This window comes from Trachurus japonicus, chromosome 23 (genome assembly GCF_045865225.1).
Source record: "Trachurus japonicus isolate A0001 chromosome 23, Traja_1.0".
Lineage (NCBI taxonomy): Eukaryota > Metazoa > Chordata > Actinopteri > Carangiformes > Carangidae > Trachurus > Trachurus japonicus.
This window is the reverse complement of record NC_140929.1, coordinates 8,233,248-8,259,178: the sequence shown is the minus strand read 5'-3', so window position 1 is coordinate 8,259,178 and position 25,931 is coordinate 8,233,248. Positions and strand designations below refer to the sequence as shown.

The following is a 25,931-nucleotide window of genomic DNA, read 5'->3' as shown; positions in this document are numbered from 1 at the left end:
GTAATATGTTCTGGTAAATTATTTTGATTGATTCTTTGAAAAATTAATTATTTTGTTCCTTTTACAAGAGAAAGGACAAACAAGCTACTGTACAAGATACAGACCTTACAATGTCTTGATGGGTTTCTCGGGTCTGTTAAAAATCTGTTGCCATGGTTTCTATCAATTTAGCCAACTAAACCCTCTTATGTATAGTAATATACATTTTTATTCATATCTCCTGTGATAAATTTGTGATTTTCAGGCTTTTTTGAGGTAAAAGGAAAACATCAAGAGCGCTGCGAAGTACACTCTCCACCCCCTTACTGTGGAATATCATCCAATCAACGCCCACCTAAATAAACGGCGAACCAATAGCAGCGCCGCTTCTTGGTGCGTTCGGTAACTAAGGACCGAGTAACAGTTCTCCTCAACCGCGTCCACAAAAAGTGTGCCGCTGGATCTTCCTTAGCAACGGTGGACAAACATGAGTTACTACAGCATAAGGTAAAAAATACAATACACTTTTACGCTTTGTTCGTATTTGTTCTATTGAACTAGTTCTACGCTGTGGAGCTAACCGACGTGCTTACCGTTTTCTTTTACGCCGAGAAACTTAAAACTGTCGCCCACAACTTTTTTTATAAAGGCACCATTACACACACAGGGGAGGCTGTGCTGAAGCAGCTAACGTTAGCATGTAACGGTAATACGCTGGCTATTACATAAAAAACAAATGCATGTAACCGTGTCTGTTTTCTCCTCTTGACCACCAGTGTTATTCCCTGAACGCCAAGCACAGCCGAGCGAGCGAGCGAGCCGTCGTGACATTACAGCGAAAAAAGACAAAAACGCTTCGGAAATTACTGAACGTGGTAGCCAGCCGCACAATAGAAAAGAAAAAACATTCCTCTTAAAAACCACAAGCGACTTACGTTATCTAATCAGTCAAATCCTGTATTATGAGAGTGGAGCACTGATGTGAAAACGAACTTCAAAACCACGCATCCATGTGTAAAACGATGCTCGAGTTGCATTTCGACAAAGCCAGTCAGTCATTTTTTATTTATATAATCTCGAGAGAGTCTTCTTCTTTTTTTTTTGTTACAAATGAATACATAACATCTGGGCTGCTGTGGGTATGATTTAGGTACAACAGCAACAACAGCATGTAACCCACCGTCCCTACATATGTAGAATCTAAACGTCGGATTGTTTATTATGAGGGCCACAAATCCAGCAGGCTCTGTTTAATAACAATGTGTCAAATACTCGGCAGTGAGGCACTCAGCCTCTTCAAAGCTCTGACAAGGCTTGGCTTTGAAATCAGTGAGTGAGAAGCGTGAGAGAGAGACGACACAAAACACAGAAATGCTTGCATGTCATGTTTGAGCATGCCTTTCTCCATCTTCTCGTCCTGTGTCAAAGCATTCCTGTAACCCAGAGTTCGTCCTCACCACACAGATGAGCAATAAAGCTGTAAACCCAAAGAATTAACGATCAGTAGGTAAATAATCAGTCAGTTAGAAAATGGAAAACATGTAGACCATGTCATCTGAAAATAACAGGGAGGGCCAGCCACACTTTATACACAGAATTTGCTTTAGTATTACACCACAGTCCCCCCCACATCCGCTCTGCTGGTCATGCAAACAGGTGTGTGCATGTATATATGTGTGTAGTGGCAGCACTGATGCCGGAGCAGAGGCTTTCATTTTGCAGTGAGATTAAAATCAAAGTAGCCCCCACCCTTCCTGTGACAGTTACAATCTGTTTGTTTGATTTGATCCGTTCTTACAACACACACACACCCATAATGCTAGATAATGTTCATTACAGTGACAGTGTCTGTGATCATTCCACTGCAATTATGTTGTTTGCTTTATGCAGGGATGTACTTGTTAAAACGCCTTTGTAGGACATATACATCCATAATATGTGAGGTGCCTGACTGTGTGTCCATGGGATAGAAAACGACCTGGCCTCGCTAGCTTCCACCCTGTTTATGTTATCTCCAGATGTCAAGCGCTGCGATTTTTACACAGGGAAAACTCTTGGCCTTGTAACTGTGTCAGTTTAGTAACACGAGATGCACCAATGGGCTCATTTCTGATCAGCTCACCAGCTGTGATGCACACGGTTTGTGTTTAAGTTCACCAAAGTCTGACTCAGCACTTGTGACAGTCGGCCTCGAAAGACAGCAGAATAAGAGGCTCTTATCCACTTTTAATCCCATTTTATTCATCTCTCATAAATGTAATCATGACTGTTACTATTGTTCTTATTATTTCTTGTTGCATTGTGTTTCTGCAGAGGGTTTTTTTTTTTTGATCACTCTGCAGAGTAAATCTGTCGCAAATTTCAGTTTGAGAGATGACACATGTGAGGAGTGACAGCTTTCGTGACAGAATCACAAGTGTGATGTTGCAAAAACCACTGTGTTGTGTGTGTGTGTGCGGTGTTCAAAGTGGGAGGCTGATGTGATTTTCTTTTTTTCCCCCACTTGGTTTCATTATGCATACATTCTCAGGTTTATTGTGTTGACGGACAACATGAGAAATAGGACATCTATGGTAAAGAACTCCTGTGACAGCGTGGGGCTTGTGTAGTGATAACTAATGAGTTGTGTAGGTCAACATTGCTGATTATTGAAGAAAAACACAGTATAGGATCACCCTTGCATTACAATTACAAAAACATCCATTATTGTTGTTCACAGTATCCTTTAGAGTCGACAGTCTTTGCGGAGTACATTATTGAACAAGGTCAGAAAGGTCACTAATGAGCTTCCACATCGCCAACAGAACCTCAGCTGCTTTAGCTGAATATTTATCAGTGGGTTTGTGAGTGCACGAGGGTTTGGCCGAACCTGCAAAATGTACTATGTGTCTCTCCACCCCAAAAAGGAATGAGTTTGATACTGAAATCAGCATCTTATCTGAACAGTGTGACACTATCATTATGAATTGATCGATTGCAAAGAAATTCTCCACAACGGTAGTGGTTGACCTCTGCAGCGACAAGCATGGCCTGTGGTTGTGTGGTGATTTACTGTGGTTGTCCAGCCGACTCCAAACACATGGCCCAGCCAATCAGGGTAATGCACTAGTTCCCATGGGCTAAGACACTGAAAAACCATTTCTAATGTTTGCAATAGACTCACTGTCCTTGTTTTAAATGGCACAGCAGCATGATGTTTCCTTTTAGACTTGGTTACGGCAGAGTATGTGACTCCAACTGCCAAACATTTAATGGACAGTAGCTCACATTCATTTGAAAGCTGTCTAAACAACATGAAGCATCATAGTCGTAGAGTCATGAGTGAGTGTTTCCCTTGGATCCCTCAAGGGAAATAGTATTATTATCAACTCCTGTAGCTTATTTCCATCATTTGTTTTGAGCTCAATAATTACTCCCTCTGGTGAATGATTCCCCTGCTTATCATCCATTGACTTATATGCCATTTTCACCGCCCTCTCTCAGGGCAAACACACACAAACAAACCCGTCATTTTCTCTGTGCTTTGGTTCTGTTGCTCTTGCAAATAGGCACAGAAAAAAAGAAGAAAAAAAAAACGATTGGGAGCCTCTGGTCTCCTAGCAACTAGATGAAGTTCTTCACAGCGTGTCTGTTTTTAGACAGGGTGATCTATACGTTTTATTGAATTAGTTTTATGATGATGGACAGACACAGACTGGTCTATCTTGGTCATATGCTGACATTTGAACACAGTCGATCTTTTAAGGGAGATTCAGGCTATTTTAAGTAAAACAAATTCCCACTATTGCATACACAAGTCAGATGCCAGACAGATTGTGCATCTGTGGTTTGATATATGTCGTGTCCGGCTTGTGAGTCAGAGGAAATGAGCGCTGCGTGTCTCCGAAAGTTACTGGAAAGTAGTTGGTCAGTAAAAAAAGAGGAACTTAGTAGGTGATAGCTAAGTGATATTCTTAGAAATATTTCCGCAGCATGCTTACCTCTTTGTCCAGGGGGTGTCCAGTCGAGGCCTGTTCTAGGTAGAGGAACTTCGCCAAACTTCACGGAGCATTCGGACCTGGCTTTGTGAAGGTTAATAATGTGAAGTAGCAGCGTTTCGGCCTGTCACTATCCCCAACCATCCCTGGCTGAATCCCTGAGTGCTGCCTGAAGTGTGAAGTCATGGTAACAGCTCCAAGCCTCCCCGACCTCAGCCTTGCCTCAGCAGTGGTGGATGTCACTCCCCATGGGTGGGACGGAGCTACTCTGTCTCGGTGACATAATAGCAGAGACCTTGGAGTCTGCAGGGCTTGTTGCTGCTGCTGCTGCTGCTGCTGCTGTTGTTGTTGTTAGGACTGAGCACAGAAACTCTGAGCCCCGGTGTAAATGAATATTTTTGTGATACTGTAGATAGGAGAAGCCCTGGACTACTAGCATTCCTGCAGCCGCATCCATGGACACTGTAAAGAACGGTGGAGCTCAGCCTGTCTACAGCCGCTGGTCATACAGGTAGCTGCACACTTATCTGCATTATCCTCTTTGAACTAGAAGTTGGGAACAGCTGTTTTGTCGTCATGTCCTTCAAAACTTGTACTTTGTGTCGAGCAGGCTAACAGACCACATCGTTGACACAGAAAGAGACACTTTGGCTTCAGTTGTGCGTGCTGTATTGGGTTTTCAGGGCTGAGGATTGCAGAGCAGCCTGTGCCAGGGTAGAGGTTAGCACTACTATAATGTTTCTTCCAGTCGCTGCTCCATCCCTGCGGCCGGCTGAGTGGCTGACCTGCAGTCAAAGATGTGCCTCTTGCTCATGTTTCTGCCACCATGCCTTTACTTATTCAGGGCATCAGGCTGTGACTGTGTGCGCTGTAACCAGAGTTGGTGATTTCTGTGCGTGTCTGTACGACTCTTTTTTATTTTTTATTTTTATATGCTGCTGGCTGCTTGATTGGAACATTCATAGCACTCGACACACATGTAACTACGTGCTTAGAGTATCCATCCCACTGATCGCTAAACCAGCTGATGTTACTTTCACTGTTTAAATGTGTCGTATCGTTTCCTCGGCCGAGGCTCGGTGATGTCTAAGATTCTGTTCTGATGACAGTATCGCGTACGTGCTATTCTTAGCCTCTTGCCTTTATCACTGATCCACTTTAGGAAAAGTACACTGCATCTGGAAAGACTTAGGGCAACCACTTCAAGCTTTTCTCTCCTTATAAACTTATAGTATCCAGTAAACTGCCTTTGGAAAAGTCTTTGAGGGTGACAAAGTGATGTTAAGAAGTGAACACAGTGGAAGCCAGAAGTGTTAAAGGAAAAGGTGGTGACGTTGCATTTATTTATTTTCCTTCCGTGAGTGAGATAAAACATCAACATCAATATATAGCTGCTAATACGCTGTGTATATTTTTTGAAATGCTAATTTATTAATTGTTTGATAATCTGTTTTGCATGACTGTTACCTGTGAGTTAAATTCAGATGTTGTTATGGAAGTATAAAGACTGGAAGCAGGGGATAAATGTAGTTTAGTCTAGTAGGTAGCTAATAGAGCTGGGTATCGCTACTGATTTACTGAATTGGTTTGATTCTGATTCGATTCGACATTCATTTAGAAATATTTCAGTTTTAATACCAATTTGCTTGGTTATGAAAGTGATTTTCACAAAACTAATGTTGCAAATTGTACAAAGATGGAACTCTCTAATCTGGTGTATTTTTTTGTTTTTTTTTAAATATTCAGGTCTACAACATTAAATTGACCGAAAAGCATAGACTGTAAAAAGAATGGACGTAGCGTCCGTGACGTCACCCATTGGTTTGGGGGAGTCTGTTTTGTGCCGCTACTACGGGGATTTGAGCCGCGCCATGTTGGATTCTACTTGCCATATTTGGAGCGGTGCGGCCGTTGGCCGGCCGAGAGCCCGCCCACTGGCCTCGTAGCAGCGGTCGCCGGACCTGTCACTCAACGGTTCTGCGCCCTAATTGGCCAGAACTTTAAACCTAATAATAGTAAAACGGTAGAGTTTAAAAAAAATTCACCCCCCTCAGAGTGTGTGCGGGGGTAGAAACTATCGATTGAGACCAAAAAAATAAAATGTACCAGGCTGTAAATATGTTTTTTTAAGCTGTAAAATCGGCTATTTTAACATGGGGCTCAATTGGAGTTGCTCCCTTCTGGAGCCAGCCCCCAGCGACAGCTTAGGGGATTGCAGGTTTTTGAATGCGGAAGTGAGCTTCACTTCTCAGACCGACAACTGCCCCCTTGCCGAAAAGCAGTTACTTTTATGGACATTTATTTAACATGACCCACTCCAGAAGTAAACAGTGCAACAGTGCAATGGCATACATTAAAAGACCGATCTAAGGATTTTATCAGTTGATATCGGATCTTTCAAATGAAGATCGATATGAATCGGGAAATCGATTTTTTAAACCCAGCCCTATTTACTAATGAAATAATTTAGTATGAAATGTAAAAAATGACAACTGGTAGTTGGTGGTTACAGCTGAGGCTTGACTTCGACTTCTGCCTTTACACAGTCTTGTTGTTACAGTGAAGTTGCCAGGTTTGATTCCTTAGAGCCAGTAGAAACACAACCTCTGCTCCCTGACTGTAACTGTTCACCTAAAGCTACAGATGCTGGGGATTTTCTCTGTTTCTGCACAAGTGAACTCTTTAGTTGAAAACTAAACTAAATCCCACCAGAGACTGCTTGGCCTCAGTGGCAGATACCGTGCCTGACCCTTTTTTCATGTATTTTAGTATAATTTCTCTCTCTTACTGTGCGAACCTTGCTCTGAGCCACGGGGGAATTAAGCATTTAATCTTATCAGCCCTCATTTTCCTCCGTATCCTCTTTAAGTTGGAACTGCCTGTGGCAGAAAATAAGTTACGCTCATTCAACTTTCAGATTTCTTTTTGAAGTGGGAAAGTGGAAGAATTTTTAATTATAATGAACAACAGACCAAATGGACTCTCATACAATAATAAGGTCCCACTGGTCAGTGCCATTCAGTTTTTATACTGTCATGATCAAAGCTATTTAAAAAGTCACTGGTCAAATTTTCTTTTACAGCCTTTGTGGCAGGGTTGTCAGTTATTACCATTTCATCATTCACAGCATTTATAGCATTAAAATCAAATTAGGTCTTAATAAATATTCAGTTTGGACGTGCAGCTCAGAGACAATTACACGCCTCGGTTGAACCCTCCCTGTGTTTCGTGGTAAATCTTTACATGGCGGTGCTAAGGCGTCCAATTACAGTGAAGCTGGCTGCAGGTTTTTTAATCAATGCTGGTGGAAGTGCGCCGTCGACGGAGACGAAGATCTCCATGGTTACCTCGGTCTGACACACAACGGGAGGGGACAACAGTGGCGTGTCCTTCTCTCTCTCTTGTCACCCAAGCTGTGACAGACTGATGAAACATTGATCACTCACTCACAACTGTGATGAAGCAGGTTGTGTGTGTGGTTGTGTGGGTTCCTGTGTGATGTGTTGTGTTTTTTTTTACTATGCATGAAAGGACTGACAGCTTTGACTAACAGGCCAGACGCCGGGCTCCACAAGTTTTTAAAAGTGTCAAGAGCTGGTTTTAGGGTTTGGATTAGAATTAAGTTTAGTGTTAAACACTCAGAGATGATGGTTGGTTAGATTAAAGTGCTATGGACCCCATAGAGACAAAGATGTGAGTGTCATCCCTTGAGTTGTGATCATACCCTTTTGGATCTCGTCTTTTATTTTACATAGCGCCGGCTTTACAGATTTGACTTTCAATGATGATGACCACTAAAGTAAAACTGTTGTGAGCAGACGTACAGCAATAGCAACAACTAATCAGGAAGTCCTTAAAGGGATAGTTCAACATTTTGGCAAATTGACCCATTGCCATAATCCCTATAGTTTTAACAGTAGGTTTGTTACCTTTAATTGTCGGTGCAAGCTATTTTTAGAACAGCGTAGCAGAGCCGTGAGCTGCTCAGAGCTACGCTACGGAGGCTAATGGGATTTCTTGTTTTCCCTCATCAAACTCGTCAAATACACAATCCAACAACTCCAAAACGCTCTTGTGGACAAGTTGTGACCTGCACATTCACCACGCTATGAGATACGGAGTTGTTTTCGAGGTAAATTCATGCAAAACCACTGATACGCGTTCCTGTCGGGGGCAGTTTTTCGGCAAGCAGTCTCTGCATTTGCCTCGAAAAAACACCACCAAAATGTTAAACTATCCCTTTAAGGTTTTTTTTAATCCAAATCCCACAGACTTTGATCTTGTTGTTAATGTGTCTCACTCTCTCATTTTCAACATGTCCTGTGCTCCTGGTTCTGATCTGGTGCCACTATTGAAGACCCTCCAGCTCTGCCAGCTTCTCCTCTAACTCAACAGCCAGGTAACAAGCAGGAATACATACAAACTCTCTCTCCAACACACACACGCACACACACACACACACACACACACACACACACACACACACACACACACACACACACACACACACACACACACACACACACACACACACACACACACACACACACACACACACACACACACACACACACACACACACACACACACACACACACACACACACACCTCTTTCACATCTGCTGGTTGAATTACCTGAAGGTCATGGATAGACAGGAGGGTGGCTTGAAGCCCCCGCTGTTTTAATTAAAGATCAACATGAATTTATAGAATGATGAGCAGCTTTGGTGTGTGTGTGTGTGTGTGTGTGTGGTTTGGCTGTGTATAGATTAGGCGCCACAAGTAACCATTAATTTCCTTATCGATTTAATATACAGATAATTTTCTCAGTTAATTACGTTCTATAACATTTCAGAAAAGGGTGAAATTGCCTGATTTCAAAGGTAACATCTTTAAACGTCTTGTTCTGTACATAGGTCAAAAGATATTCAATTGATAATGATGGAAAATAGAGAAAAGCAGCAAATCCTCACATTACACACACTGGGAACAGAAGATATAGCTTAAAAAACCAAACAAATGAAATTCATCTCTAGTCTGCTACCACGACACTAACCCTAAATGCCTCAGTGTGACCATGGTATGCTGGGTATTTTGAGGTTCAGTCAAACCACTTCCGATTATGATATCCTAATGATTGCGGATTGTTGGAATAAGTCGACTTGCTGTAAAATATGTGAAGGACTTTCATTTTAATTTCATCTTCTGTAATTGTTTTTTTTTTTTTTTTACTATTCACATTTTTGAGCACGTTGCCGTCCAGTGTTTTCCCGCTGAGCCTCTTTCATCTGTTGCGATTGCTCTCTAGGCTACAAACAGACTTAATGTTCTTCTTCTTCTTCATCATCATCTGCTGCTACCGAGTGGCGCGTCTTTATCTGGGAAAACATTCTCTGTGTCGAAGTTGCCATAAAATATTCAGACGAGGATCACCTCGGGGATGTGCCGCGGCAGCAGCACAACACAGAGATTGTGTTGGAGGCGGAAAACATCAGGGAAAATCTCATTTTGTATCGTGATGTAGAGGGTGCGTCTCCGCTCATTAATCAGACCGCGCTTTGTACCATGGAAACAGCAATATTAACGGCAACAGCCCAGTGGGAAATCTCAGTAAACATTTTAATCAGAGTTATTCATGCCTTGGTCTGATTGTTGGATAATCACATTAGTTTGAGACAAACAGTTTGTAAATCTTTCCGGGGCCTTCGATAAAAATCTCTCTGGAAGAAGTTCAGCTGGCTTTAAAGTCTCACTCTTCTCTCTCCTCACCGATCCTCGTATCTGATGTCTGATTAAAACTACTATCATCATCTTCCCCCCTCTCCGACTCTTCTCCCTGTCACCAGCACCTGCTCTCCGGTGCCATCCCGGCCTCCCATGGCACCCATCTGTTTGCCATTATCACTGCGGGACCCTGGGAGAACGATTTACTTTTATTTATTTATTTATTTTTTAATTATTAGGTGCTAAATTTTACAGGACAAGTGGGAAACAAACACAAGCAGAGAAGAACATACAAAAAGCAACTTATTACAAAGTTTGACAAGACAAATTAGACAAATGAATGAAGACAAGAATATGGTGCATGTGTGTGTTTGTTTGAATGAAGCATGAAAAAGAAATGAGAGTGAAAGCAAGAATAAACAATGAAAGAGAAAAATAAATAAATACAAGAGGAGAAGGATTTACAAGTCATGATGACATGAGAAGCTGGTGCGAGATGACTAAATCTAACACAGGGATGACAGATCATGACTAGAGCCTCATACAGGCTGCAGATGATGACGATGATGTAAATTGTCAGTCTGTGGGCTTGAGATGAGTGGAACAGGCTCATTAGGACACTTGTGTGTTTCTTGAGTTTCCAGCTTATGTCACCTTTTGCCACCATCACGCACGAGGACCTCAAGCAGCATGTGTCATCAACTACACACTAGAAGCTGTGTGTGTTTGTGTGTGTGGGGAGGGGGAGTCACTGAGGGAGATGGAAACAGGGAGCGAGTCAGATATCTGATGAGAAGATGGGGAGCGTGAGTCGAAGACTTCTCATCCTATACCCTTTATCCTATAAAAAAAACTAATCTCAGCCCAGCCGAACATGTAATATTTAAAGATTTACTCGACAGGGAAAAGATTAAAGACGTGAGGAATGGAGTCGGTGACCTGCACTGTAAGTCAGCCCATGTGACTGACTTGTGTATGTGTGTGTGTGTGTGTGAGGTAACTGTAGGTCTCTGACTCACACACCGACAGACAGTACCGACTCCTGCTGCTGTTGCCCTTCTCTTTCCTCACTGTAGCTAAGCAACACAGGCCCAGTCCCTTCAGATAGGTGTCCGGGGTGAATGCCCAGAGGACCCAGAGTCCGAGGCGTTTTCTCAGCTGGAGCTTTCTCCTTCTTTTTCCCTCCACTCTTTCACGCACAAATATGTTTTTTCTTTCTTTCTTTCTTTCTTTCTTTCTTTCTTTCTTTCTTTCTTTCTTTCTTTCTTTCTTTCTTTCTTTCTTTCTTTCTTTCTTTCTCACCAGTGACTCAACTCACTGTTCACCTTCAGTCTCAGAAGATCACTGACCTCTAGTCTATACACTCAGTCTAGACTTTTGATTACATTTTATGGTAGATATTTCTGATTCTTTTTTATTTTTTTTATTACTCCCTTGCTCTCATTACTGTGACTTAAACATTTGAACATCCTTAAAAGTTTAAAGGAGCCTTGTGTTAATCCAACGGCAGTGGTGCCCTCTACTGGTCCGAGCGGGAAAAACAAACTCGGTGAAGATGCTGCCACAGATGAAGCTCTCATTATAATGTTCTCCACTTTCTCTGCAGTGGTATCGAAGATGACAGCGCCAGTCTAATGCAACAGAAGCTGGAAAAACAGGTAACTTCAAACAACTCGCTTTACATTCACTCTGTTGTTGTGTTTTGTTGTCATGAAAGCCGTCTAACTCATGCATAGATGATGCTTCAGTTTGAAGGCCTGGCCTCTGTTACACCTGCATAAGACTAGTAGATGAAAGGACTCAGATGGCCTGGTGTTCTGCTGTTTTCACCACAAGGTGCCTGCATTTGGCAGAGAGCAGCTCCAGCATCGTGTGTGCAATTCAGCGATTAATGCAGCGGCTCTGGAAATCTCCTGTTTTTCACCTGCCCAGTCACTTGGAATTTAAACGCTTCCTCGCTCACTAAAGCCGAATTGTTTCCTCTTGTTGCCGATTACCTGACACAGCCCCTTCCTCTGTTCCACATTTGTACTCTTTTCATCCCTCCCCTCTCAGGGGGGTCGGGGGGGGGGGCGCCCAGTGAGGCGGCGCTTTATCCCCAACCTTGCTGTAGAGTCGCGGCGTAGAGGCTTTGATTTTAAGCTGGAAGCCTTGCTCCACTATCTCACACATTAGGCAGGAAAGAAACATGAGCGCCAGATTGGTGAGTTCAAAGAGAGGGAAAGGATTTAGTGCGGGGCGCCTGGCTTTGTGTGTGTGTGTGTGTGTGTGTGTCCTGTGGTCCCACTGTGGTTCAGTTGTGCTGCACACTTTGTGTAGAGTCCAGACAGCCTCACTTGTGTTCTTACATAAGTCATGAGGACAAACACACAATGCACTTAATCCCAGATCGGGATCGGACGCAGGTTATGGAAAATATGAGAAAGTGTTTAACAGGAAAAAAAAAAAACTTCCTCTTTGTCTGTTTTTTTTTTTTTTTTTTAATTCAGTGTTTTCCCCATTTCAAACAGTCAAATCAAAACCACTCAGAGACTCATTCCAGGAGCGTATCTCACATGGGGCGCACCTCACAGACTCTCTCTCTCTCTCCCTCCCTCTCTCTCTCTCTCTCCTGCTGGAGTGCTAATGACTACTGATTCAGTTAGCAACGGTGACTGCGCGCACACACACACTCACACACACTCTGGTGCTCAGTGTTTGGATGGAGAGGCAGACTCTTTCCTGCAGTGGACCCAGAGAGCAGAGGAGGCTGTTGGTTTATTGATCCTCACGTTCAGCTGCAGAGGAGGAAGAGGAGGAGGAGGAGGAGGAGGAATGAGGGACAGGGGGACAGAGTTGTACCCAGCAGGATCAATGCTGTTCGAGGGAGAACAGAGCTTCGTCTGACCTCACCACAAATGGGACATGTAACATTTTCCCGGTAGTGAAAGTTGTTAACTTTGGCCAACTCTTGTTCAGGATGTCAATGGAACGGGTTTGTAACTTTTAATATTTCTTTAACAGATATGATTTATTTTTTTCCATCTTGACTCATGATAACAATTTAATCGAGATAAATATCTGTGGCTGCTTTTTAAATGTTTTCAGACTCAGAGCAAACTTTAACTTCAGCTTCTCTGTGTTTATAATTGTCTGTATAATCAGTATCAGACTGTTAGGGACACACTTGATTATACAGTGTAATTAAGTTTCCTCTGCTTCCAGTGTTTTGCCAGACAAAGGAAGGACTGTAAAAGCCTGAATTAAGTCACATCCTGGTCTGAAAATGTCAAACACCGAGTCTTTACAAAAGGAGGGAATGTTACAATAGATTGGCTTAAAATAGCAGCAAGAGGAAGGAAAACACACCCGTCAAAGTTTGATTAAATGAGGAATTAGTCCAGTGTGGAGACATACGGTGCAGGACGTTTCATTCAACAAACTTGGTAAAAAGTGGAATTTTAATTTTAAAAATGTATTTGATTTAAAAAAATAACACAATATAAATTTGGCAGGGAAGTATGTAAGCCCCAAGAAAAACCATTTCCCTTTTCCCTCAACTTTATCATCATCAGGATTGTGTCATTTTTTTCCCATCACCATTGATGTGCTTTCTGATATTTGGCGGTACTTCCATATCCATTTATTCCACCAACAGTAGTGATGATGATTATGATAATCCCGCTTGATGTTTTATTCATTTGTCGCCTTTTATTTATAGCCATAAAGCGAGTATGCTAATCCTGGGCAGGGTCTTTTGAAATGATAACACACCCATGTCTGGTTCATAAACGCTCCCAGGACTCAAAATCATTTTGAAACAATTAACATGATGTTTTTTTTCTTACATAACATATTTACTCTTTTACCTTTCTTTGTTTTTATTTTATATCACACAAATACAGTTTTTTCACATGGAAATCAGCCACAGCAACATCTGCTCTCGCTGTTGTGATTTACGAGTGACACATGTCAAAGCTCTGTTGAGTTATGAAAGTGTTTTTTTTTTAGTCAGACAAATATGAGACGAGGCCTCCCGGTATCTTCCGGCTCAGTAGGCAGCATCGCTAAACAGGACTTGTTGTTGTGCATTTGACGCGCTAATTAATGCGCTTGCGTAATCCGTCGGTCAACCACGACCACAGAGGCTGGAGCTCGGGGGGGGTGGGAGCTGATACAACATGACCAGGGTGAATTAAGGATGTCACAGTACCTATAAAAGCACTTCTTAGATCCTGTGTAGGGTTAGGGTTAGGGTCATCAGGGACAAACGCTAGTGAAGTTATCACATTTTGAAGAGCCTGAGAGACCAAATGATGAGGCAGGAACTATGTGCACCAATAACACCAGTGAGACCCTTGGAGCACCCATTACTTTGCCTCTTCACTGAACTCATTCAGTGCACTCGGAGGTATTCCAGCCTTGGCATGACTGTGTTTTATTTTATTTTATTATGGCCACATTTTGCCTCCCGCTCACTCCGCTTCCTCTTTTTGTCACACTCTTGAGGTTATTAATTCGGTTGAACTGCATGAGTCATTGAGTATTCACAAAATATCAGTGGTACTGTACGACTTCATTGTTAATGGAGTGTTGATCACTGTATTCACATTTTGAATAATGATTTACAGTTTCTGGCCCTAAAAGGCTTTTACAAGGTTGTCTTTTCTATTTATGTGAGATATTCAGATGTAAAAGATCAGATGTGACTCATTCCATCATATAGCCATAGAAGACTTATCTGTGCAGGTCTAGACAGGATGTCATTTTCTTTCTTCCTGCTATAATGTGTGTGATTACCGGTAAATGGGCTTCTGACTCCCCTCCCCCACAATATCTTTATTTGAGTTTTAAGCAGCAAAAAGAAGTACAGTCTTGGACATCCTTGCAACATGTCATACATCGACATATGTTAGCTGCCTTATTATGATGAAAATACAACATAAAACAAAAAAAATCACATAGAAAACACATAACATGCTTCTCTTGTTATTTAAACAGATGATATACACCACTTAATGGAGTCCTACCGAATGATACAATGAAAAACTATGGGTATCTGAAAGAAAAAAAGACAAGTAAAAACTCCAAAGTAAAAATCACAAAAAGAACTGGACTGGACTGGATGCATTGTACAGACATTCATGGTCCCCGGAGGATAAAATGTTCAAGTATCTGATTAAATTAAATTCTATGGCACAATATCTCTAATCAAATTCCCATGAGCCTCAGCTCTCCTCTGAGGATAATACTCACTGTGCAGTGCAGCTGTGACCTGTGTCTTTTATCTTTAATGTTATGCTCCTGGCCGTTTGCAACACGGGCTGACACACACAGGTTGTAGCTTACCATGCATGCTAATGTAATTACACTCAGCTCGCAGAGTCGATGTTCTCCAAAGCCTCGGCTAAGTGCTCTTAACCTATCTTTATATATAATAGAAGACTGTTATATACATATGTATAGAGTGATGTTTTTCCAGTCACATGGCCGTAGAATGTAGAATTAAACTTTGCACATCATTTCTGTTTCCCTGTTCGACCCACAGAGGGCGCTGCTGGAGCAGAAGCAGCGGAGGAAGCGTCAAGAACCTCTGATGGTGCAGCCCAACACGGAGGCCTGGCCCCGGCGCTCCAGGACGCGGCGAGGCGAGGAGCAGGCCCCGCTGGTGGAGTCTCACCTCAGTATCGTCAACGATGTCATCATGGATGGTGAGGGAAAACATCTCACGTCAATGTCACAATCAGATGACCACAAAACCATTACACTGGCTATAAACATTTAGATAAATTCAAGACAGAAACATGACAGGGTTTCTTCATTTTTGCTGCAGGGAGTATTTACATAAACAGGACTGCATGTGGCACTGTTTAGAAATATGTGACACCAATTATATGTTAGGTACCTCCTCAGCACCTCAGGCAAGTCTTAAGCTAATTAAAGTAGTGTAGCTTTTCAGTGACTGTGATGACTCACGTACAGCAATCTGTGTAATCAGCACAACATGAGAACTCCAGCAACTAAGATTACGTCTCACTGACTTGGAGCTGTTTTTCCCGTACTGTAGGTATCGACGGCCCAGCTGCCTTCTTGGGCTCAGAGGCCCCTGACCAGGGAATGAAAATCCAAATCCTCTCAGTGAGCCAGTCCCAGTCCCAGTCCCTGTCCCAGTCCCAATCCCAGTCTCAGTTCCAGCTTCAGTCCCAGCCCCAGTCCCCTGCCGCCGAGGAGCCCGAGAGAGACGGAGACACAGAGACGTTGCTAGAGCCCAAGACAGACATCCATGAATTACTGCAGAAACAAGGTGAGTACTTTCTCCTGCTCTTATACTGAAGGAGTCACTTAAAGTTAGTTAAACTGTTCATTTTTACAGTATATTACAGACATGACCTGCAGTCAGTGTGATTTTCTGGAGTTGGATCCCTCCACTTTCTGCAGCTTAATGATTTTTATGGTTTTAAACGGCATGATGGAGGTATAATCGAGGTATATCCAGGTCACTCGCTCCCGCTGAACACTGTGCCGAAGTTTCCATCGAAGCAGCAGGAGATGAGATTGCTGTGCACCTCGTGAAATGTTACAGGTTTCCCAAAAGTGATAATGGCAGCTAGACAATTATTTCCATGGAAACAGCTGAATTTTACCACCTGTTTCATTGCTGTTAATTAATTGCATGTATGTAACACAAAGACAATCAGATCAGGATGACAGCCGTTCACATAAACTGTCATCATGATGAGTGCATTTGATATTAATCTGCTCTTTTGTTCATGTCATCACCGTTCTTCAAACCGCTCCAAATTGGTAGTTACTGTTAAACAAACTCAGACTTTTTGACATCCTTTAAACTTTTGAAGCGCTCTCCTGCTGCAGTAATGGAAGCTGGAGGCAGACGGCGAGATGATTGATGGCGACGCAGTGAGAAATGGGTCACTTAATAATAGGCCGGAGCATTGTTCACACTGCAGTGCTCATCTATGGCATCATTATAGCTACTGCCACCCACACTCAGCAGCAGCCAGCTGGCAGGGATTTATAAAGTTTATGGAAGGTGTACTCAAAATCTAGCTCAGAGTGGGTCGTGTACTTTTTTTTTTTCAATCCTTGTCCCACTGATGAGCAAAAAACCCCAAATTTCTCAATCCTAAAAAAACCCAAAACACGTTAACTAACCATTACAAAGTTTCAGGCTGCTTTCCTGCTGTTATGTAATTTTGGCGATGTGGAACCACTTTGCCTTTTTGGAGGTGTATCCAAAGGCTGAGGATGTGAAATTTGTAGGCTGTTAGGTATTGGAGTCCAAAATTGAATCAAAGCTGCTCCAGTTATCATATCTTTCTCTGGGCTTTAGTGGGATGCGATGCAGCGGCAGGAAATGTCACCGTCCCTCTCAATAATGCAGAGCCTCATTGTTAATGTCAGCCCAGTTTAGCAGAGGGACATGTCCTCAGGAGCTCCAGCAGGTATTTTTGGCTCCCTCGTCCTCGCATATCACCCCGACCCCCTCAGGAAATGGAAGAAATAGAAATTTTCAGCTACATTCATTTTTGATCAGCTCCTTCAGTGAAAATCTGGATTTTGGGCCGTAAGGTTTAGTGTAGTAATTATCATGTGGATGTGATTCATTTTTCTTTTTTTTTTGGTTTTATGTACTAGGTTGTTGGTTAGCCCCTTGTGTGTCCTCTCTGACATTTCCAGATGGTTGATTTCATCAGCCACTGGCTCATACAACTTTGTTTGGTGTTTTAATTGGAGCCCTGGAGTCAGTGTTAGAGCGAAGCTAACATTTACAATCTGTATTTAATGATGACTCGTGCTTTCTCTCAGGGACAGCTGCATATCCAGGGTTCATCTCTCACAGATACCCCCAGTGTAAATATTGTGTTTGGCTGTGATGTCTGTTGAATTCACTTTGTTCAATAAGGAGGAGAAGGCCAGTTCTTTAACTCCTCTACTTCCTCCTCATGTGATTAGTCCAGGTGATGGAGAAGTGTGTGTGAACACTGGGTTACAGTAATGATGAGACAGACTTCAGCACCATGCTCTCTAGCTTTTTATCACCTACATTATCATCATCAATGTCACTTCTGGTCAAGCAAGTTGCATTTTAATCACAGTCAAAAAGTTCTGACAGTTAAAATTATAACATTTCTTAAAACACCGGATGACACAGCCCCCCCCCCCCCACTCACTGAGATGTTTCCATGCCAGTGGGCGGTTGTCATCTTCCGACAGCACATTGAGATGGACCGGAGCTGCAGCCAAGAGTTGCATCTTGGCTGAAAAATCCAATTATCAGCGAAGAGACAGATGTCTCGAGCGGTCTTCACTGGCTGCATCAGCTCGGCCCGTTTTACATCTGCACGACTGGTGTGACTGCACGGAGCTACGTGACGACATGTATATGCATGGCATGCTGGGACGTCGGCCCCCGTCTCCTGACACTAATCTCACCCCTCACAGAGACCGATGCCCTGGCTGTGATGGGTTAGGGCTTCGGTGGAGGCCACTAGCTCAGAGTGACCTTTGGAGAGTGTGAGCCGAGCAAAGTCAGACTTAATAGAAATCACTGAGGAGTGGATTCGCACGTCTTTATTCTTCCACTTTCCTTCGCTGCTGAAGTGCGGGAATCAGTCTCCCCTGTGTAAAAGAAAAACCCCCTTTGAATATTTTAGAGAAGTATAAAAGAGAGGGACTGTAGCTTTGTGTTTCACTGGCTATTGCTGAAGTATTGCATCAGTTTTTCCAAAATTTGTCCTTTACATATCAAAGACCACAGATGAACCGAAAAGCTTAAAAAAAAGAAAAAAAAAGAAAAGCACCTCAGGGATAATTTTTGTAGCGAAGCTATTGAAACCTCTGGGAAGAAATAAAATGAAGTCTTAGAAATTCTTTTGTAGTTGGGGAAACACACAGAGCCTCTGGGACTCATTTTTCTCCTCTGTCTCGCGTGAATGAGTTCCCCAGCAGGAAAAAAGCTAACAACGTTTCATGTATCATTAAAACTTTTGCCCCCCTCTCCTCCGTCAGGTCTGTCTGGCAGCATGAACTTCGACGAATCCAGCGAACATGAGGACGACGTGGAGGAAGAGGGGACACGTTCCCTGTCTCCTCACACGGACACCAGGCCTGCGTCTGCTGCCAGCGGCAAGGATGTCTCAGTGAGTAAATTAAAGATTCACAGAGCCACCGACACAGACTACACAATCCAAACCGCACTGAAATGAAGCCGTTATCTTCACAAACGCATGCCGTGTATCCTCTCGACCCACAGGAGGCTGTAACTCCAGGATCACCCACAGCAGAGAGCTCGCTAATCGACGTGGCCAACCTAGAGGACTTCGTGCTGCGTCCAGCTCCACGCGGCGTCACCGTTAAATGTCGAATCAGCCGGGACAAGAAGGGCATGGACCGCGGCCTCTACCCCACCTACTTCATGCACATGGAGAGGGAGGATGGCAAGAGGGTAAGGGTGTTTTTGAGACAGTGTTTAGATTTTAAACATATAGTATTCGTTTCAAATTTAAAGCAACATCCTTCTCTCTCTTTTCCAGGTGTTTCTGCTGGCAGGGAGGAAGAGGAAGAAGAGCAAGACGTCTAACTACCTTATTTCAGTGGATGCCACTGATCTGTCACGAGAGGGCGAGAGCTTCATCGGAAAATTGAGGTAAGATCACACTTTCCTCTTAGATTCACCAAGTGTAGTGACATTTGTTGATAGCAAACCTAAATTTAAAGGGATAGTTCAACATTTTGGCAAATTGGCCCATTGCCATAATCCCTATACTCTTAGGAGTAGGTTTAATTGTCGGTGCAAGCTATTTTTAGAACAGCAGAGCAGAGCCGTGAGCTGCTCAGAGCTACGCAACGGAGGCTAATTTCTTGGTTTCCCTCATCAAACTCATCAAATACACAATCCAAGAAATGCATGCTGAAAAACTGCTCCCAACGGGAACGCGCATCAGCGGTTTTGCATGAACAACTCCGCAGCGTAGCCAATTTGCCAAAATGTTGTACTATCCCTTTAACAAGGTCTAAAAGTCATGCTGGAGTTTGCCCAGTATTTCAGAGATTTTTTTTTACAAAGAGATTGTATGAAATTACACGACCCATGTCTGTGACAAACAGCTGCATTAGCCACTTTGAGCAAATTGTGCTCAACTGCAGACACTTTGCAGTGACTCATGCTGATTGCTGTGATTGCTTTCAACTGGGTACAAAGTATTAAAATTCACCTTTTTTATCAGTTATATTTGGTTGCTTTTGAGAAAAGCCACGCACAGAAACACTTTGAAGATCTCATTACCAATCTGGGTGTGTTTGTATGTGTCATTTCAGGTCTAACCTCATGGGCACCAAATTCACCGTGTACGACAACGGCACCAATCCCTGCAAAAACCCCGGGGCTCTGCTGGAAGAGAGCAACACCCGACAGGAACTGGCTGCCATCTGCTATGTGAGCAAATGACAAAGACAAGCACCATGCTTAGTGTGCCCCCGTTCATTCATTACGTTAAGTGAAATTGTCACACTCTCTGTATCATTTGGCAGGAAACCAATGTGCTGGGATTCAAAGGACCACGAAAAATGACAGTAATCATCCCGGGCATGAACATGAACTTTGAGAGAGTCCCTGTCAGACCTCAAAATGTGAGTCAGACGTCCTTACTAGGCTGATATTGTACGGAAATGTATTTTCAACCTGACAAAAAACATTGCCTGTGGCGTGTGCTTGTGTGACAGGAGCAGGAGAGCCTCCTCAGCAGGTGGCAGAATCACTCGCTGGACAACCTGATAGAGCTGCACAACAAGGCCCCCGTGTGGAACGACGACACCCAGTCCTACGTTCTCAACTTCCACGGCCGCGTCACTCAAGCTTCGGTCAAAAACTTTCAAATAGTTCACGACAACGACCGTAAGTTGAGGGCGGGGTGTGCAATACTACACCTTTAAAATAATTAAGAAAAAAAATGACCAGGACACTTAATTAACAGGCACACAAATCAGAATATAACCCCACAAACCAGCCAGGCTGAGCAGCAGCGAACACAGCAGCCCCCGTGTTAAAAGCTTCTGACTGCTGGCACCAAAGCTTTTATCCCCTCTCCTCAGACCAGGTGGAGCTCATTGGGTAATCAGGGCCTGGAGCCACAGGGGAAACAGGAGGGAAAGGAATATGACAGAAAAGGACTAATGCCACTCTTTTACAGTAGTTTGCATTTGATTTACAGATCTTTGCTGCTCTCGATTTGTACCTCAGGGGCCCGTAGAAACTTGGATGTTAGGATTTTTTCTTGTAATTGTTCAGCCATGGTATAGGTTAGTTTGAGTACTTGAGAAACAAGCAGAATACATAAAGAAACATCTGCCAGTATGTTTAAGAGACCACTTCAAAATGATCAGTTTCTCTGGTTTTACTATTTATAGGTATGTGTTTGAGTAAAATGAACACCGTTTATACTGTTTTATATAAACTACTGACAACATTTCTCCCAAATTCGATATAAAAATATTGTCATGTAGAGCATTTATTTGTAGAAAATGACAACCGACTGACTCTCATTGTTTCCTCTCCATCACCCCAGCTGACTACATCGTCATGCAGTTCGGCCGAGTGGCTGAGGACTTCTTCACGCTGGACTACAACTATCCCATGTGCGCTCTTCAAGCCTTTGCCATTGGCCTTTCGAGCTTTGACAGCAAGTTGGCCTGTGAATGAGCCTCAGGTTTTTACTCCCACGACCACACACTTTCCTGTCCATCCTAAGATCCGCTCGACGGCGACACAGAATCAGGAATCAGTCCACACAGACAAGACGAAACAAACGTGAGACTGATGTTAAGGACGTCTGTCAGAGGTTTCTCTCTCGATTCCTGTATTTTAAAAAAAGAAAATGCCATTTCATATCAGTTTATCCATCATGTGCAGTATGTGTGTATGTACACATGTACACACACTAAAAGGGAAAAAGCAAAACATGGCTCTCATCTGTGCTGGAGACAGGTGCTTTTTTTGATCACCTAGTGCAAAAAGACCTGATTTTAGATTTAAGGCTCTGATTGAAGATATGTGATCGATGTATTAATTGTGTATTTCCTGTCACTTCTGTTGCCTTTAAATTTCTTTTCAGTCAGTGTTTCTGGCCACTCTAGCCGCAAATTGCTGAGAGTGTTCACTCCACACAGCCGTAAACCATTTTGAGACACAGAACAGGATCTCTCCTCTGCTGCCACCTACTGGCTGAGTTTGAGTTATCCAGGATTTAGTAAGGGACTGTTTTTCATCCATCCTACACTTTCCTCTCTGCTGTGTAATGGACCTTACAGTCTTGCTGCTAGTGTGGCCACAGAATTTTAATCTTGTTTACATCTTCAAATGTGACTGCATGATTTAATCTGCCATTTACTTCTCACTAATGTTGACATTATTCTTTATTATCGTATTGTCATCGCTCTTTTTTTTTTTATTATTGTGTGGAAGGTGCATTATTCAGAGCAGACCTGTCTTACGGTTTTATGTGTTTTTTTGTGATTAAGTGAAATTTTTATCTTGTGACTGTGATTTTTCTTTGTCTTAAAGTAAGTTGGGTAACCTTAAAAAAAAAAAGAAAAACAAATGCAGAATTGCACATTTTAAGAGATGATATACATACTGTATATAAAAGACAAGTTAAAGCCTTCTTATATTATTTACTATTGCAGTTTTTAAACAAAAAATCACTAAATCTCATTCCCTGGTCGGGAATTTCAAAATTATGGAAGTTTATGATTGCCTCATTTGACAGAGAGGTCTAGACAAACACAGATTTAACAAAGGAAACTACAAGAACTCTGCTGTATTTACTTTGAGTGTACAGGATTTAAGTGACATTTTACTGAGTTGAGATAAGGTTGGAGTGTAATTCTTCATCTCCTCCCTCGTTAGACTTAAGGGACAATTAAGGGAAACCAGTAAGGGATTAAACAGTTTACAAGGCTTTATGTCATCATTAAATGTCTCTTATTAGTTTGTCCATTCACTGTACTGTATGTTTGTAAAGGGCAAGTGAAAACATCTGTATAGTACATTATGTAAGGTCATGTTACAGAGCCAACAGTAAATAATTCAAAGTCACAGTTACATCTGGATGTTTTTAAGACAAAAACATCTGACGATGCCTTTCTCATGTGACTGCTATTTCATCACTCAATTTACAAATTCAAATATCTGGTTTTAAGGCAAAGTGCAGTTAACTGTGCCAGCAGTTTATGGAAATCCTTATTTGTGATTTTAGTGAAGATATTCTGAAAGTGTGCAATGGAGTTTTGCAGAGCGAGAAAGAGAGAAAAAAGAGATTTATAGAAGATATTTTGAAATATACGCTTTTACTACAAGAGACTTTGTTAAAACACATTCCAGTCTGTTATTTTAATAAACACACAATCTGATATTTCAACAGGTGAAAACATAACAATGGATGATCAAACTTGTTTATCATGCGAATACAATGAGAAATGAATGTATTCAGTGAACAGTTTATTTTCATAAACATGACAAAAGTCAATTTGATTCTGAACAACTTAAAGTGCTTATTTCCATCAGTGTAAAATGTTTAAATAACCAAAATAAAGAGATTTTGAAAAATAAAGTGCTTATCATGGTTTGGAATACATGTTAACATTGTAGCTGATGTGTCGGTTGCTTTCAAGTAGAACTGCATCGCACATAATCTCTGCATTGTAAACTTAATGTTGGCAAACTGAACGTTTGTGCAACTGTTCAGGTCGTCTTACAACTGGACACCTTCTAAGGCTTCATGGTTGAACAGCTAACACATCACCTAACACACCCGCTATCATTACATATCAATCACTTTGGGGACGTCTTTGAACTTGATCAGGTAGTATGGGTAGCACTGACAGCTATCAAAGACTACAAACATGGTGGGTTTGGCTAAGCTGTCCACACAGGAGTCATAGAGACGGTGCTGGTTTGTCTTGGAGGCCAGTGCAGGAGGTCGGCGGTACACGCTCCTCCCGGTGATCACCTTACCCACCAGGACTTTGGCCAGGAACATGTGGCCAAGCTGCTCTGGACCCCCCTTGGGTGAGAAGCTGTTGGACAAGGAGGCAGTGGTGGAGAAGTAGGTGCCATGACCGTAGGATGCTCCGTTGATGCCCGCCAAACGGGGGTCAAAGTTGTTGCGGCAGATGTCTTCTGAGGCATCTATGGTCGTCCCGTGGAAGAGATGTCTCTCCAAGGGCTCCTTGGACTTGTGCAACTTCTGCATGTGCATCTTGTGCCTGCAAAGACAACACAGAAGAACACATTGATAGACAGCTTGTGTACATTGTCCATGTACAGCACAATACTTGTCAATTTCAAGACAGGAAAAGAGGCAGCAACAAACAGCAGCTGGACCTTTGGTACTTGTCCCAGTGGAAGATGTTCTGAACCTGCTGGATGCTGACGATGTCCACTTTGGTCTCAGGGAGGCTCTCGAAGAACAAGCTCTGGACCTTCCTGTAGGCCTGTGTCCCGGCTGGAACATCTACTAAGCTGTACTCCTCCTTGGAGACGGGGCACCACACCGGAGGGTACCAGCTCGTGAACTCCTCCAGAGGGCTCACGCTGAAGTTTGCCCCTACAGGATCACTCGCAGGCTTAGTGGGGTCAGTCTGGATTACTGTCCTGGGTGTGGAGAGAGGAGGAAAGATATAGGGAGCATACAACAAACAAATAACTTTCTTTTAATTTTCATCTGACTACGAGCCGTTAAAACAAGAGACTGTAAAAAGATCCACAGGACACCAACTTCAGGTAAGGTTGCATGGAATCAGGGGAGCGGAAGACCGGTCTGCAGCGGACGTCTCTCTGGAAGCCGGTGGTGACGTTGGTCTGGGTCATGGCGGTGAAATCCAGCTTGTACTCCTGTGAGCTGATGAAGAAGGAGCACTCAGGCTCCTTTTCACTCATCTTTTTCAGCAGCAAGGTGGAAATGTCCTATGAAGAGATAAACCAGAAAGTGAACAAAGAGTTTCTTGGTACAACACGACAATGACAGTTGTTTTAGGGGAAGTCTTTGTTTTAGCTCAGGGAAATGAAAAACCGACCTTGTCGTACTCTTGCCAGGAAAAGTTGTTCCACCAGTAGATTTTAAATTGGCTGGGAAAGTGAGGGTTCCTGGTTGGACTGTCAGAGTTGGTCAATCTTCTGACTCCGTCATACTCCAATGGGTCGTCCAACTCCATTGAGTCAAAGTCCAGTCGGCACTGCATGCTTCTACATGGTTCATAGCACAAAAAAGGAGAATGCAATTAGAACCCACTCACTTTTGTTTCGATTCAGGATCATATACTGTCATAATGGTCACATGCAACAAAAACTAACTTCAGGTTTTCCCTCTTACTCACCCATCTTTGATGCAAGCCGCGTCTTGGTCGACATCACAGTAGGATCTTTCTAGTAGGACCTGAGACTGCGGTTTGATGTCGATCCACTGATGGGTGTTCACACACCACAGCTGCCAGTGGAAGGGGTAGAGCGTGTGGTGCATTTTACACCTTTTCCCTGAAGGACACATGTTTAAGAGGAAGCTGTCGCAGATCTGGATGTCAGGGGAGCTCCTCGTGTGGAAATGTAAGGGGACAGCTGCTTTGGTTGGGGGTTGTGGTTTGGTGGGCGTGGCCGTTGGGGTCTGGATGGCGGGTAGGATGGCGGGTAGGATGGGCTTTAACGTAGTGACACCAGGCTGACTGGCAGGCGGAAGTTGGTTTATGATGAGAGGCAGGGGGAGGATAAGTGTGGTGGACGCCGGGTTTGTTTGATTTGGAGGTTTTTTCTGGTGCTGACTTCGAGTACATGGCAACAATTGGGAGCCATTTGGGGAGAAGGTGAGCATGACCTTCGGTGAGGTGCCATCCTGCTGACTGATGGACTGGATGATCATCTGAGGCGACTGGATGTTGGCGAAAAGCATCGCGGTCTTTGACACATTGGACTTATCCTCAGTGTTGCTGGAAGTCGACGTACCCTGCCCTTGGTTGGAGGTCACGGGGGTTAACTGAACGCTGACGCTGTAGGGGTTGACAGTCCATGTGACGCTGACCTGTTGGGATTTCATGGCCTCCCACACTGGGAGACCGGTGTTGGCGTGAGCAGGGATTTCCAGAAGGAGGATGGACGGGCTCAGGAGGGTGACTTTGGAGGATTTGGGTGGCGGTGGTGCTGCTAAGTTGCCAGCTGCCACCTTTCTCTTGACACCTTTACAGTATGAAACATCAGCCATCTTG

The 25,931-nt window shown here is 43.2% G+C and overlaps 2 protein-coding genes across 7 annotated transcripts; one reads left to right on the top strand and one right to left on the bottom strand.

The window, feature by feature from the left end:
* The first annotated feature begins 345 nt into the window (after window positions 1–345).
* On the top strand, window positions 346–23,225 carry tulp3 (TUB like protein 3). Of its 6 annotated transcripts, none has more exons than XM_085768642.1 (13): window positions 445–486; window positions 4,373–4,467; window positions 8,314–8,355; window positions 11,287–11,338; window positions 15,208–15,370; window positions 15,727–15,963; window positions 18,690–18,820; window positions 18,934–19,125; window positions 19,214–19,326; window positions 19,998–20,115; window positions 20,211–20,309; window positions 20,403–20,574; window positions 21,245–23,225. In XM_085768642.1, exons 2-13 carry the CDS (start codon window positions 4,412–4,414, stop codon window positions 21,376–21,378), a joined length of 1,509 nt encoding a protein of 502 aa, XP_085624768.1. In that variant the 5' UTR covers window positions 445–486; window positions 4,373–4,411; the 3' UTR covers window positions 21,379–23,225. The 6 variants fall into 6 exon arrangements, with proteins under 6 accessions (XP_085624770.1, XP_085624768.1, XP_085624767.1 ...); XM_085768643.1 differs by lacking the exon at window positions 445–486 and having other exon boundaries at window positions 4,251–4,467; window positions 15,727–15,822; window positions 15,853–15,963; XM_085768644.1 differs by lacking the exon at window positions 4,373–4,467 and having other exon boundaries at window positions 346–486.
* On the bottom strand, window positions 23,006–25,931 carry LOC146962468 (protein mono-ADP-ribosyltransferase TIPARP-like). Its single transcript, XM_085768640.1, has 5 exons — window positions 25,053–25,931; window positions 24,753–24,921; window positions 24,455–24,642; window positions 24,061–24,330; window positions 23,006–23,942 (listed from the first exon to the last, which is right to left on the bottom strand). Exons 1-5 carry the CDS (start codon window positions 25,925–25,927, stop codon window positions 23,498–23,500), a joined length of 1,947 nt encoding a protein of 648 aa, XP_085624766.1. The 5' UTR covers window positions 25,928–25,931; the 3' UTR covers window positions 23,006–23,497.